Here is a 15,891-nt window from a genome sequence, read left to right as displayed (position 1 = left end):
GACAATATGATCATTGTCTAAACGCCCCATCCCATCAGAAAATGTCTTAGTAAAAATTTATAAAGAGAAAAGGAAATAAGGGCGCCCCAGAAGAATGTATTAAATAATTGTGCACACACACATGTGCTCTTCCTGGGTGGGGGAGGACACAACCTGTCAATTATCCTCTCCCTAAACCTAGTTAGGACATGTGTAATTCTATGACACAAGACACCTTTTGGATCACCCCTGATGAAAAGAAAGCCTGGTTGGAGCATCATTTCACTATGGAAATATCCACCAAACTTCTAGCACACTGGCCCCAAATTTTGCTACTCTGTAACCCTCTTTCTCCTTTAAGAAACTCAATGCTGACCGACTACTCTCAACCTGCATAGCTTAACAGATTTGAAAAATGCTAAGTAACATTGCATCTTTAAGTTAAAAGCAGCAATCATCTGATTTCACTCTCTTTGGAGAAAGAAGAAAATCAGCAACCATGTTTCATATTTTAGCAGATGGAAAAAGTGCTGGGCTGGCTGAGCGGGGATGACATAACCCTCTGTGAGCTTGCTGGAGGCCGTTACCGCAGTTTTGGACTCACTCAGCAGACAGACATGGTAGCCATCCAAAACCCCCATTAATGAACAGTGCGGTAAAATCACATTGCTGGCTACTTGGAAGAGCCTTAGCGTTTGCCAAAAAGGACAAACTTCTCAATCCTTTCAGTTAGATTAAGTCGGCTGTGGATGGCAGTCAGCCTGGCCCTGGCGTTCTGCCTCACACGATTAGTCTGCAGACTTTAACACCATCCATCACTGAAACTCACATAGCTACTTAAGCTACCAACAAGCCACACAGAGGACAGGGAAAAATGGCATCAATCCTTTTACTTCCCGGAAATGACTCCATCACCAGTGTTTATGTATTTTTAAAGTCTAATAATAATACATTAATTCTCCTCCTAAATTTCAGTATTCCGTGTCCTTTTCTTTTTTTCTCCCAAATTTCCTTTAGGAAAAACAGCAACTGAAATCAAAGACACCGTGTTACGCATCACAGGTTTCAGCACACGGAAAGTGGAGCAGGACTTATGACCAGGTCTGCTTCTGCCAAGATCTGGTAGTTGTCAGGGAATTACTCACTCAGAAGAAATGCAGCAAGCAGAATGTTTGTTCGCTGAAACTCTATCATATTTAAAAATTATTACAAATTTAGACGACATGGAAAATTACAACTCAGAATAACATAGAGGCAGCCAAACATTAGGCTCAGTAGCCCTGGACACAATCACGCTATTTCTTCGGTTATATTTCTTTTGGAGAACAGGCCTAAAATATACACATAAGTGGAAATTACTAGTCTTTTTATCATCAGGAAAGATTGTTGTCTTGCCTCAGTCAGTGATTTCACTCTTTCCCATGCTTTATAAACAATTATGCACTAAGGAATGGTCATGGTTCTTAATATTTACAAATGGTACTGCTTGACCTATAAGCAGAAAAACAAACTCTCATCAAATTTTATTTAAGTAAATGTGCAATGGTCTACTGCAATTTAATTCAAGCCCTCAAATGAAACATTTCAAATAAAAAGAAACAAAGTCCCCCATTATATTTTTATGTATTATACTTCACACATTTCATTGACTTTCTAAATTAGTCTATCCACTTCCTCAAATATTTATCACTTTCAAAATTTCATCCAGTTTTTGCACTGGGTGCGTATGTAGGGTCTGTCTTAGTACATGGGGACCTCTTTACATTCTGATGAGTGAGAAGTGTTTGTTTTAACAGATAGAAAACAATTGCTGTCCTATGGCTAGCTACTTCCCATGTTTAGCAGAGCTGACAGACTGAGAACGGTTAAAGACAGAGTTCTCGTCCCAAGTGTCAGCATTCTTCAAAATCAACTGTTGTCTTTTCCCACAACTGTCCTCACCCTGGAGGGAGAACATGCCCAGCATTTAAGGCACTCACTCACACTTAGTACATAAAGTGTCCCCGGCTGTTAGGAAGAACATGGTATGAGGGGACACCAGACAATATCCAGCTTCTCTCGTGTTTAAGAAGGTGCTTGGTCAATGCCAGAGCCCAAAGTTGGAGTATGTCATCTCAACAGTGTGTATTCCCCTAGTCAGTGGTACTTACGCATATGAACACAGGGAAACTGCGAGATAGATCATCCAAAACACGAAAGATGTCTCAAACATAAATAATTGTGAAAAAACGCCATTTTTGCAACTATCTTATTCACCTACTTCCCAAAGTGTTATTTTTGCAACACACAACAAATATCACAGAGAGAATGATATAATGATGTCCTATGTATCTCCCACTCAGCTTCAACAATTATCAATTGAACACCTGCATTCATCGAAATCGTCACTCGCTTCTTCCCAATTTTGAAACTAATTCCAGCTATCGTATCATTTCATCTTGAATATTTCAGTTCCATGGTTAAAAGATTCTGTGTGGATCATTTGCCTCATACTAACCCTGTCCCTTCTGATGGACACTAAAGCCCCATGACTCCTTGATCACGACAGGGTGCAATGTGGAATTTCGGAGTCAGTTGCGTTCAACTGCGGGATCAGTCACCTATGAACTGGGGGACCTTATTGAACATCATGAGCCTCCATTTCCTCAGCTGAAGATGGGATAAAAGTATCTCCTTGTGGGGTTGCTCTGGGAATTATGTAATTGCATAAAGTACTTGAAATTATGTAAATTGCATAAAGTACTTGAAAGACGCCTGTCTATATCTCCAGAAACAGGCGCAACTCTGAAAAATATCCTACTTCTTTCTGACACCTAGTTGGCTTAAATTTCAGAACAGTGTAAACACCCTAATCCAAACGAACCTCAATTTCACTGTGAACAGCCTAACCAAATTCTCACTGCATTTCTATCATGAAAGGAGTCTGGGTTTTTGTGCCCAGACACATGGGGACCTTGTTGAGGAAGACAAACACAATCTTTCCAAGTATTTATTTGAACTGCAGGCCCAACTTTAAAAAGGGAAGTGACCTTTTCCCTACTACTGGCCCATTTAATATAGAATATTCGGTTGCTACCTTATATGTTATTGACTCCTGAATCTTCAGTTCTCAGTCAGGCCTCTCCTGAGGTACACACAGGCAGATGCCACAGCTAACAGCCAGTTCTACCTGCATATTCCACAGACAGCTCGTACTCGCAGGCCCCATACTGAGAGCTTTTTCTTTCTTTGTCTAGAAACCTACTTGCCCTTATGGGTTAATGATACCAAGTTGGAAACATGGGTTTCATCTGAGAAGAGGCCCTTTTCTTAACCCTCATATGGAGCTGGTCCACAATTCTGACGGCTTCTGTCTGTCTCCAGTCCAGCTTCCCTCTATCCCAGCACGCATACCTTGGCTGCAATCGTTGTTACCCCCTGTCTCTTGGTTAGCCCTCTCCTGACCTATTCTCCCACCAACCAGCACCATGCACTTCACTCCATTCTCCACATTCTCGCTAGAATCATCTTCAGATGGGCACGTGACCCTATCAGCCCTCTTCCTGAAGCCTCTATGAGCTCTAACTTTTTAGAGGGAAAAACTTACCAATAAGCTCAAGGTTTGCCTCATCTTACTTCTACTACTTTTCCCTCCTTAAATTCCCTCCTCATCCTTCAAGATGTTAACTCGACCTCCTCCCATAGAGTTGGTCCTCTCTTCTTTGGGTCCCTCCCAACCCTGGGACCCCGCATTGCAATTATTTACTTACACCTGTTTCCCCTACTAAGCTGAGCTCCTTGAAAACTGGGACCTTGTCTTATTGATCTTTGTATCCCCAGTATCTACCACAAAGGAAACTCTCACAAATGTTTGTTGACTGAACAAATTCTGTTACTAGCATAACCTTACCACATACCCCACAGCAGCAACACTCCCTCAAAAAAATCCCCACAGCTACAGAAATACAAAATCTTGTTTGTTCAAAATTATAGTGCAAATAAAAAAAAGGAAGAAGTGATGGAGTGAGGTTTGGATTTAAAACAAAGGGAAACTCACAACAGCCAAAAGGTGGAAAGAACCCCTGTGTTCATCAACTGATGATGGATAAAGCTTGAAAAATTATGCTAAGTGAAATAAGCCAGATGGTAAAGGACAAATACTGTATGATTCCACTCATACAATGTACCTAGATTAGAAAAATTCAGAGACAGAAAGTAGAATAGAGGTTGCCAGGAGCAGGGGAATGTGATAATGGGTAGAGCTTCTGTTTGACATGATGAAAAAGTTCTGGAAATGAGCAGTGATGATACAACATAGTGACTAGGAGAGGAGATATGTATTTGTTATAGCAGTTTAGCCCACCCTACCAATTCAGCTGATACTTTAGGATTTCTACAGGAAAACAAAACCCCAAGCACAGACATTTAAAATAACAGGGGATGATTTTACCAAGTTGATACATGCATAGAACATACTCAATTCTGGAAATTCAGATAATTTGATTACTCATGTAAAGTGTCAAATTTTATTTTTGCACTAAGAAGAGGGTACTAAGGAAAAAGTAAAGATTACTGGGGCTATCTTTTAAGTTTGGGTGCAGTCTTTACATCCTTTAGCCATCCTTCACTTTCTTTGGTCCAGACTGCCTACATGGTCTTCCTGCCTCTCTGCTTCTCTGCCTCTCTGCGTCTCTGCCTCTCTGCGTCTCTGCGCAAGCTTTTCTGCGTAGCACACTGCCTACTGATATCCTCTATTTCTGCATGTTTCTGGTCTTGTTAACAACTTGCAACTGCTTCCTAATATTTAGGGCTAAAATCTCGGTTCCTTGGTTGGACATAGTATTTGCCACAACCCTGCGTCCAACATTTCTTCTTTACCATCTTACTCCTGCTAAGAAGATAGATCGAATTATTGTACCAAGAGCAAAAAGGACCCTTTGTTGTCTATCTTGGATTCATGTCATTAAAGAACATCACAGAGTATGCTGAACCCAGAAAAGACTTTGGAGATGAGATTATGAGGAACGGAGGCCCAGGAAATAAGTGAGTTGTATAAAGTCAAGGAGGAAGGCAGGAGACCTCCAGGGAAGCTCCTGACCACTCCAAGCTTGAGGAATCTTTCCTACCTTTAGAAATTGCAAGTTACTTTCTGTTCCAATCCTAGGGTACTATTTACACAATGCATGTAAGATTTTTGTCATTGGTATCTCATGAGGGGAAAAAAAAAAATCACAACTCATTGATGGTTATTTATTTTACGTTACTTGGTTTCTGTCCATAGGAAAATGGTGATGGTGCTATTTTAGTTTTTCGGGTTTTTTTGGTTTTTTTTTGGTGGTGGGTAGAGCACCTGGTACAGTGCTACAGTGCTAATTTCATAGTAGGTGCTAATTATTCAATGAATGTCACTTATTTAATAAGTGATAAGTATATGTTTAATTTTTGATATATTTAATAAAGTAAAATTTATTCTAATATTTTCTAAGATTAACATTTTCCTGAGTGTCTTCCCCTACTAATTAGAGCATTGATAACGTTCGACTAGAAGTTCACTATGAGCTTATATGCTGTAAATTTTTTGAAAAAAAAATGTTTGAAGAACTACACTTATAAACTCATATCAAGATACAAATTTCATTTCATTACATTCAATTATTGAATTTATTCAAAAAAGGTTAAAGGATTATTATACTTATTCACTAACTTGTAAAAAACTTCTCTTACTGCAGTGAATATTTTTTAAAGGACATTTAAAACAACATAAAATAATAATTTATTTGCATAATTTTGAACCTTAAGAAGCACAAGGGTTTTTTACTAACTTATTCACATAGGTTGCTCAAAAAGGACCTTTTGTTCTCCACCATGCCATGAATCAAATTTACAGCATAAACACTTATATAAAAGAAATACAAAAGTGTACACTATTAAAAATCTATCATTTACTTTATAGTTATAAAGCACTCACATGTCAGACATGCTATGAATTTCACAGGTTTCATCTCATTTAATTCTCCCCACTCAGGAACAAAGTATCATGATTCTCTCTTTTTAAGAAAAGCAAAAATTGGGGATCAGAGAGATTAAGCAATTTGCTCAAGGTCATAGGGCCAAGGTGTGGTAGAACTGGAATTTGGGTGTAGGGCTGACTTGGTCTTAATCACATTGCTATTAAAACACCTGGCCCTTTTTTTGTACAAGATTTGCAAAACTGACGGGAAGAGTAGGGAAGGGAAATTTTCAAAAGAACTGAGAATGGAAATTCTTAAAAGTGGAGATTAAAATAATTTGAATGTGAGAGCAAATGCAACTCTTTTCCAAGGATGCCTCTAACAAAACCTTCCAACACAAGATCCTCTCTGCTCCTGGAAAATCTGTGTCCTCTGAATAGGCACTGGCAAATCTGAAAATTCCTTTCCTGCCTTTGGAAAGTTGGGTGCACCGAACTCTGACACATGCACACACAGCTGGTATCTGGTGACTTCACTGTTTTGTTGGAATTTCAAAGAAGGTTAAGTTAGCTATTTATAAACATACTACCAACGTTTAAACAATGTTACTTTTTCTTTGCAATTGTTTTAGAAAAATACCTAGATTAGAAATGGCTAAATAACTGTTTTCGAAGACATTATTTTCTTCTATTTGTGGTATTCTAAACAGCTCGCTCTCCCCAAAACAACCACACACATCACCAAAACAACATCCGTGACAACTCACTGACACTTCTCCCACAACTTGGATAACAGTACAGATACCCTTTCCAGAATGGAATGCGGGGTGAGAGGGCATCCAGACCAGCGGAAGACCCGATATACAGGTGCAACTACCTTCAGCTGTATTAGAATATTCTTCCTTTTTTCCCCTACAAGAAAAAAAAAAAAATCTTCAGAGGCACCCTTTCATTTTAATACGGCTTTCACTGCGATATGCAGAGGTAAAAATATGCTGACCCATGTTCTTCTGTTAGAAGGAGGTATCCCATAAATTTGCACAAACAAGGGCGCAGTGGAATTCCGCCACGGGTACCGGAAGTAGAGCGCAAGTAGCAGAGGTGGAGACGCGCTTCTAAGGGACGCAGGGACGCGAGGGCGATGCGAGCTGGAGCCCCGCGAAGCTGCCCACAGCGGGCGACGGCGAGGGCCGGCGCCCGCGGCTCCGGTTTGTGCATCAGCCGCTGCGGGTCGCGCTCTTACCTCGCAGCCCGCGAACCAGCCTCTCGGCCCAGGCCACTCGGGGCGGCTGCCCGTCCAGGGGGAGGTGGCGATGCAGCGGGTCCCCGCCGCCGGCCGGGCTGGGACTCGGGGGGCCCTGGTCCTCTCGCCTACCGCGCCTCCCGCTCGGGTGGCCAGAGTCGTGGTAACCCCCCAGCCCCCGGCCTCGGGCGCCCACGGAGCTCACGGCGGAGGAGGCGGCCGACCTCCGGCTGCCCGGGCGCCACTCCACGTCCATCTCCACCACCATTCCTCCTTCCTCTCCTTCCACCTCCTCCTCCTCCTCTTCCTCCTCGGCCTCGAAGCCCGGGTTGTCACGGCTCCACGCCTGCCGCGAGCACGACGAGAGCGGAGGCGAGGGGGAGGCTGAGGCTCCGGCCGGGGGGTCCCGCGCGGCCGCCTGCCGGATACGCTCCATCTCGATCTCCAGGCCCCTCTGTTCGCGGAGGCCGCCCGGAGCCGCGAGGCCGGCGCCCACGGCCGCGCCGCCCGCCATCAGCCGGCCGGGGCCTGCCGCTCGGGATGCGGGCGGCCGCTTCGGGTCCCCGGGCTGCTGCGGCTGCACGCGGCTCGAGTTCACCATCGCGGTCACTGGCGTCCGGCGCGCCTCCGCCCCGCGCCGCGGTCGGCGCAGCCCGCCGCAGGAGCCATGTTCTTTTCTTCCCGGGGCCCGCCGCCGCCTGCTCCCCGCCCCCGACTCCCCGCAGACCCGCGTCCCTCGCCCGCCCCCTCGGCCCGCCTCCCCCTCGCCTCGCCTCGCCTCGCCCAGCCGCTGGGGCGCGCTGCCTGCCGGGGGAGGTGCGAGGAAGCCGCCCCCGCGGACCGCGCGGTGGGCTAGCGGCGCCCGGGCTCGCGTTCCAAGTGGAGCCGGGGCCCGGTGCGGGCGCCCACGTTCCGTTCGGGTGCAGGGGCTCCGGCAGGAGGGGTTCGCTGCCCCGTCCGCCCGCCCGCTAGCGTGCGGGGAAGGGGCTTCTGGTGCTGTCCCTGCCTGCGGGACCCTGACATAATGGTTGGGTCCCAGTTAACCGCCAGGCTCTTCTGCCTCGACTTCCCGAAGTGCAGGGACAGCGAGAAAACCATTTTGTGGGATGGTGTGTACTAGCGAAATCCAGCCTGCGCCGGTTTGCCGCAGGGGCAGAGAAATCTTAACTTCATCTGAAACTACCAACAGGCTGCTAAGGCTGCCTTGCTTGGCCTTTGGCGGCCCCCTTGTCCCCACTTCTGCTGCTTTTTGGATGGTTTTTTTCAACGTCTGGTCGGCTCCTCTCTCCACACACTGTGGGGACCCCAAGGATTCCGTCCCGGAGCCTTCAGATCGCGGTTGCTCTGAGCTGGAGCTAGTCCCCGGCCCCCTCCCGCTGCCGGCTCCGGCTCGGGCTGCCGAGGCACAGCCCCGGGGCCAGAACTTTATTCCCACTCTGCGGAGCGCATCCGAGCGCATCCGACTGGATGTTCTGCAGTTGTGTCACACTTAACTTGTCGCAAATTAAATCTCCGTCCCCTTCCTCTTTTAAGTCTGCCTCACCTCCTGTGCCCCCAGTTGAAATTTGAGGCAGGCTGTCGTCCTTCTCAAGCTAGGCTTCTCCGTGATACCCTCATCTGTCTGCTCCTCTCCTACGCCTCTTCTCCCCAAATCTTGTTACTTCTGCCCCACAAATCTCTCTGATAGAATCGTTGTTTCTCATGCCTGTTGTCAGCGTTTTCGTCCAAGGCCGTTGGTGTATGTTAGTTTTATTCCTCATTGGAACATCAAACCTATCAGTTCCACCTCCATTCGCCACTTTCAAGATCCCCAGCGTTCCCAAATTGTATTCAGAACCAAAACTGCTTCTGTCACATTGATGCTTGGATACTTCTGGGGGCTCCTGACAGCTTAATAGATAAAATTTAGTTTCCTTAGGTCTGGTTAGTAAATTTTCTTCATCCGCCCTTGTATTTATTGGTTTGCTACGGCTACCATAATGAAGTACTCCAGACTGGGTAGCTTAAACAACAATTCACAATTCTACAGGGTGAAAGTGTGAGATCAAGATGTTTGCAGAATTGGCTTCCCCTGAGGTCTCTCTTCTTGCCTTGTAGATGGTGGTTTTTCCACTAGTGTCTTCACATGGTGATCACTTTCAGGGGTCAGTGTCCTAATCTCATCTCATAAGGACACCAGACACATTGGATTCAGGCCTATTCTAGTTGCTTCACTTTAAGTTAATTACCCAGAAAAAAAAAAAAAAGAAAAAAAAAACCCCAACCCTGTCTCCAAATACAGTCACATTCTGAGTTGTTGGGGATTAGGATGTCAACCTACGAATTTTTGAGGGGGACACAATTCAGCCCATAACGGCCCCTGCTCTGCTTTTCTAGCATTGGTTCCCGTCTTGTATGTACATCAGAGCAGCATCCTTTGTTGCTTCCCTATTTTATTCAGGTAATCATGGCCACCTATCATCAGTTCTGTGGTTTATTTATTTACTTATTGGTGTCATTTGCCTAACTTTGAGCTTTTTTTTTTTTTTTTTAAAGATTTTATTTATTTTTTGACAGAGATCACAAGCAGGTAGAGCGGCAGGTAGAGAGAGAGAGAGAGGAGGAAACAGGCTCCCTGCTGAGGGGAGAGCCCGATGTGGGACTCGATCCCAGGACCCTGAGATCATGACCTGAGCCGAAGGCAGAGGCTTAACCCTCTGAGCCGCCCAGGCGCCCCATAACTTTGAGCTTTTTTAAAGACAGGTCTTGTTTATCCTAACCAACTACCTCAGCCCAAATTCCACTTAGAATTCTTTCTTAATTAAAGCTCTCAAACATCTGTTGTCTTTATGTCTGTCAGTTCCTTAGAAATTTACTGTCTCTTTGTCTAAAAAATATGAAAACTGCCTGCCTCGGTCATTTGTTTAGGCCCTAATTTCATTATTAGCCCTCTGTGTGCACATAATAAAATTTTAGGGGGTTTTTTCCCCCTTATTAATCTGTCCCATGTAAATTTAATTCTAAGTTCAGCTGGAAGACCTTGAAGTGTAGAGGAACAACTTCCCTTCCCTACAGTACTAAATTTATATTCTCTTATCTGTTGTTATTTAGACTTAGGGTATGTATCTCGCCAATGACATAACTCCCTACAGTTATGTCCCAAGAGTGTTTTATCCTGCATATTCTATTAAAATGATAATGTTACTTACTATGCATAGCGAAAGCACAGAACTTGAACCCAATAAATAAATAGTAATTGAATTAATTCTATTATTCCTTGGTATTACTGTTTTTCCACTCAGTATTCTCTTCCCTGTATCTCTAGACTATAGACTTGCTAGCAAAAAAAAAAAAAAAAAAAAAGTAAGAACAAAAAAGAAATGGATAAACTAGGGGAGTAATTTGCTGTGTTCTCAATCTTGAACTGTGGAAAATCAAAACATCTTTGGGAAACAAATATCACAAAACTGAAAATAGCATTTGAACAGTGACTTAAGAATGGTTTCACCTGGGGGACGTCTGGGTGGCTCAGTAGGTCAAACATCCATCTTCAGCTCAGGTCATCATCTCTGGGTCCTGGGCTCCCTGAGTTAGGTTCTCTGCTTGGCAGGTAGTCTGCTTCTTTATCTGCCTCTGCCCCTCCTCCCTGCTTGTGATCCCACTCTCTCTCTCAAATAAAAAAATCAAATCTTAAAAAAAAAAAAAAGTTTCCTGGGGGCATAAACTGTTCCAAGGCCCCTTATACCTCAGAGGAGAAATGGTGGCATGTGAAGGTTAGAAAGGCCTCTACACAAGGGACACCTGGGGGGCTCAGTGGGTTAAAGCCTCTGCCTTCAGCTCAGGTCATGATCTCAGGGTCCTGGGGTAGAGCCCCACAGCCACCTCCGGCTCCCTGCCAAGCAGAGAGCCTGCTTCCCTTCCTCTCCCTCTGCCTATTTGTGATCTCTGTTTGTCAAATGAATAAATAAAATCTAAGAAAAAAAAAAAGAAGAAGAAAGGAAGAAAAAGAAAGGCCTCTATGTGAAGAATTAGGAAACCCCAGTTGTTTGTTTGTTTGTTTGTTTTTAAAGATTTTATTTATTTGACAGAGATCAAAAGTAGGCAGAGAGGCAGGCAGGGGGACTGGTAGCAGGCTCCCTGCAGAGCAGAGAGCCCAGTGCAGGACTGGATCCCAGGACCCTGAGATCAAGGGCCTGAGCTGAAGGCAGAGGCTTAACCCACTGAGCCACCCAGGCGCCCAGGAAACCCCAGTCTTAACCAAAGGTGTAATGGTGTGACTGAAAATGATGCTGCCTGACTAGGCTCACACAGTCCCTCAACAATTACACAGGGAATTCAAACTCCTTAAGGCTGGACTTTTGGCCTGCTGAACTGATTGCTTTCTTTCATAGTGTTGTGGCCCGGCACATAGCAGGTATTCAGGAACTATTTGTTGTAGGATCCTCTGGGCTAGGCAGGGAGTGTCTGGCCTTAAGAAGCTCATAATCCAGTTGTGACAAAACCCAAAAGCCACAGAAGTTATTGTAATAGATGAAAATATTTACCATAATTAAGACAGAGGAGCATGGGGCACCTGGGTGGCTCAGTCAATAAAGCATCGGACTCTTCATTCCAGCTCAGGTTATGATCTCAGAGTTTTTTCTACGGGTTTCTCAGCTTTAAAGATCCTGTCTGGTGATAAGGATATCTTTGTACTTCTTAGGACAGGAAGGATGCCTTTCATACGAGAAACTGATTTCTTGCTGGAGGGGTTTGGAGGTGGTTATAAGTATACTTACACCATAAGTAGATTTGATTTAAAATAATCAGTATGCTTAAAGTGCACTTTTTGGGGTGGCTTGCCCTTGAGCCCTATGGTATCAAGTCAGTATGAAGTCTTTCAACACAGGAAGGGGTTGAGGAGAGAGACTACTCAGGCTGGCATGGGAGGGGAAGGTAGGGCTAAATCACAGAAGGCCTGAGATGCATGTTAAAGAGTATTATAGCCTTTATTTAATAATAATAATAATAATAATAATAATGTACCTTCTTTTATAGTGTCAGTGATTTAAAACAAAATCTTAAACATTCTTTTTAAGACTACACCATTGTCTCCAAAAGAATTTGGACTCACCAAAAATGTATCCACATATACATAATTCAGAATTAAATGTATGCTTGCTCAAAATTTTAATTACAAATCTTCACAAGCCATGTGATTTTTAAAAACTTCAGGGAAGTACTTGTGTACATGGATAGTATTTAATGTACCACAGCCTAAATCTTACATTCCAAGAATTTCACTAGCACTTCCAATCTTAGTTTTCATAAACCCATCACCAGCCATGCAATGTATTTCCTGTTCAAGTACCTAGTCATTCTTTCTGGCTTCCTAATGTTTTCCCTTGTGCTTTTACCTTGGCATGTTTTCTTCCTTCGGAGCACCTCGCTTTTCCTCAAGTAGGCCTTGAAGCTGTAAATTTCTCTCCCTTCCCACAGAATTCCTTCCTTTGATATTCATCTTATTATTCCTATTTCTCATAAAAAGTATTCTCTTATTAAATAAATGAGAGGCACAAACTCATATTTTCCTTCACCTGGTTACCATAATCCTGTGACCATACTATAAATTTTGATAATCTACAGGGCTTGAAATACTGTGTGGGATAGATAACATAGCTGGATGCTATTTAGTTTTATTTCAACTGTGTGGTAAGTTTTTCTGGAACAAGCTACACAAACCCCATCGCTTTGTCTCAGTGCCATGGTGGATACTCCGACAAACCCTTCAAAAGGCAACTTAAAAACTGTTCAGTCTGATTTAAGACTTTGTATTCTCCACGCTTCTGGCTTCTGCATTATTAAACTTGACTGTTTGTTTCCTGTTTTGCTTTTATTTTCCCATGTGAACAGATGAAGCAGACACAAGCAGAAGGACCCATCAGTCCTGCAGATTCCACCTTCTAAAGGAAATTCAAAAGGACTTTCTGGCTTGTGTGGTGTTGCTTAGCAACCCACCCAAACAAACATGTTTCCCTCTCATTTTTTTCCCAGTCCTTATTTATTCAAGAACATTGTAAAATAAATTATTACCACTTGACATCTGAAATCATTAGAAAAAAATTTGGTGTTTTGGGCTTTGTAAGAACTGCTAACCGTACTAAAATTTTTACTTGTTTTTATTTCTCAATTTACTACACTAATAATGCAAGACCAGGATTTGTGATATTCTACCTTATGTCTAGAATTTGGTTTGGATGTGTCCCTGCCTCTGTGGGAATTACCCTGGCACTGTTGTTGGCTGGCACTGTGATTTTGATGACCTAACCTCTGTCTCTCAGTTTCCTTCTGTGAATAATGTGGTTAAATATCTACCTTACCAATTCCTGCAGGATTTTTGCTGAACACATAGTGAGGGAATATTAATCAAACACAGTGTCCACTAGACACCAGGTTCCATGTTGGATTCCAGTGGGGCAAGGATAAGACATAATTCCTACCTGTGAGGGGATCAATTTGAAAATGCCTGGAAACATTGTTACATCATCCCCAAGCCCTTTTCTATACCTCCTAAAGACTTGGAATCTTTCTAGACTCCAGCATCATCTTCTTTTGAAAAGTTACTTAGCCACATCCCTGGCCCCTAGCTTGAATTTACTTGCCTCTCCTCCCTGTCAAATTTTATCACAACATTTATCTTTCTTTTTAAAAGATTTATTTATTTATCTGAGAGAGGGAGTTTGAGTTAGTGGGAGGAGGGGCAGTGGGAGGGAATCTTCCAGTAGACTCCCCACTGAGCATGGAGCCTGATGAGGGGCTCAATCTCAGGATCCATGAGATCATGACCTGAGCCAAAAACAAGAGTCAGATGCTTAACCAACTAAGCTACCCAGGCATCCCAACATTTATCATTTCATATTAAAAATATCTGTTAACAGAATTGTCCTTCTGAGTAGAATGTAAGGCAGAGAACTTGGCTTATTTGGTTTATTGTTTAACAGTTCAGTAGCCATTCTCCTTTCTTACCAACACAAAAATGAGATTTTTGTGGGGAACCACCCTCTCCTGTTCTGAGTCCCTGTGTGCCTCAGATGTGGCTGACACCACCACTAGTTCCCAAGTGATGAGTGTGGAACTCAGGGATGGCCAACCAGAGCATCAGGAACACTTGGCGCCTGGGAATGGTATTTACAAACAAGCGTGGGCTCTGGTTCTGTTCAGTGGAAATCAGGACAGAACTTTTTTTCAAGTTGTGGAAAAGAAAAGTGTTTCTTCCTGCTAGATTTAGAGTCAAAGGATGTGAGTCTAGACAAGCTGGCGGCCAAAACGTTGATGCTCAGGGGTAAAATGGAGCCAACAATATATATATATACACACACACAAATGAGTATAATGTGAGGACTGGAAGAATATCAAAATTGATCTAGTGGTAATGTTTGGGTGGCCATGCTATTCATGAACATTGTGGAATACATTTTTATCATTTGACATCTCCTGGTTTTGTCAATCGCAGATAAGATATTTATCATCTATATCTTTATTCAAGTTTAAAAGAATTTTGAACAATGCAGGGCCAAGAACAGAGTGCTTTGGAATACTGCTCTTTACTAACTCAAGTTTATTCACTAATTCCATGTGGATGTAGATGTTCAAAAATTTTGAATTCAACTGTATTTTCACGAGCCCAGATTTTTCAAAAGAATGTCAGATTTCTTTTCAAATGCCTTCTGATGCTTATAGCATTAAACTTACAGCATTCCTTGATCTACCAGATTCTACAGAATATCTTTCTAATATCCACTGAGCACAATCTTAGATATGATTAGGGTGCAGAAGAAATTTTCCTTGCAGGCAAGAAGCTTATAATTAGCTTGCAAAGACAAGCTGTACACAGATAAAGCAATTAACTGATAAGGGCTTTATGGTACTCGTCTGGAAAGGGTTTTCTGTTGTTGGTTATAAGATTCTGGAGTCTGACTCCTAGGGATTCTGATTTATTAAGTCTTAGGTGGGTCTTAGGAGATGAAGAAAGATCAGCTTCTGATGATATCATTTGAGTCCCTCAGCCAGCACTAATTGAAGGCAGATATACCCCTGGACTTCATTAGCTCTAACATTTCCTTTCTAGTTAATTTATTTTAGGTTAGGATTTCTGTCCCTCCAATTAAAATAGTACTAATAAATTTGAATAGAAGTGAATCTACAGAATGGCAAAAAGTTGTGTTAGTTACGTGCATAAGAAGCTATATGGCCACGGGATCAGGGCCCCTTGTCTGGGCCCATAGGGTGGCTGGTTTGGCTTCCCAGTCTCCAAGAATTAGGAGATCAGAGACTTTAGAGGATGCTGAACCTTACTTTACTTTTTTTATGTAATTAAGTTATAGCTTTGAAATCTTTGCTTTAATATTCCAGAAGTCCTTTTTAAAGTGGACTTTCTGGAGTGCCTGGGTGGCTCAGTGGGTTAAAGCCTCTGCCTTCGGCTCAGGTCGTGATCCCGGGGTCCTGGGATCCAGCCCTGCATCAGGCTCTCTGCTCACAGGGGAGCCTGCTCCCTCCTCTCTCTCTCTCTCTCTCTCTCTCTGCCTGCCTCTCTGCCTACTTGTGATCTCTGTCAAATAAATAATAAAATCTTTAAAAAAATGTTTAAAAAAATAAAGTGGACTGGGGCGCCTGGGTGGCTCAGTGGGTTGGGCCGCTGCCTGTGGCTCGGGTCATGATCTCAGGGTCCTGGGATGGAGTCCCGCATGGGGCTCTCTGCTCAGCAGGGAGCCTGCTTCTCTCT

General features: G+C 43.4%; 1 protein-coding gene and 1 long non-coding RNA gene across 2 annotated transcripts in view; one reads left to right on the top strand and one right to left on the bottom strand.

Annotated features, from left to right (window-relative positions):
- The window catches only part of PKD2 (polycystin 2, transient receptor potential cation channel), a 62,501-nt gene extending 54,635 nt beyond the window's left edge, over positions 1–7,866 (bottom strand). The window contains exon 1 of the mRNA XM_059375648.1: positions 7,152–7,866. Coding sequence (XP_059231631.1) covers positions 7,152–7,752 — 601 coding nt within the window. The 5' untranslated portion in view covers positions 7,753–7,866. The remainder of the gene's footprint in view (positions 1–7,151) is intronic.
- Positions 5,718–15,891, top strand: part of LOC132001268 (uncharacterized) — a 23,257-nt gene continuing 13,083 nt past the window's right edge. Inside the window, exon 1 of the long non-coding RNA XR_009399568.1 lies at positions 5,718–7,116. This is a non-coding gene — a long non-coding RNA (uncharacterized LOC132001268). The remainder of the gene's footprint in view (positions 7,117–15,891) is intronic.

The sequence above is a fragment of the Mustela nigripes genome, chromosome 1 (assembly GCF_022355385.1).
Source record: "Mustela nigripes isolate SB6536 chromosome 1, MUSNIG.SB6536, whole genome shotgun sequence".
NCBI lineage: Eukaryota > Metazoa > Chordata > Mammalia > Carnivora > Mustelidae > Mustela > Mustela nigripes.
Note: the sequence above shows the minus strand (reverse complement) of the source record. Positions and strands in the feature narration are given on the sequence as shown.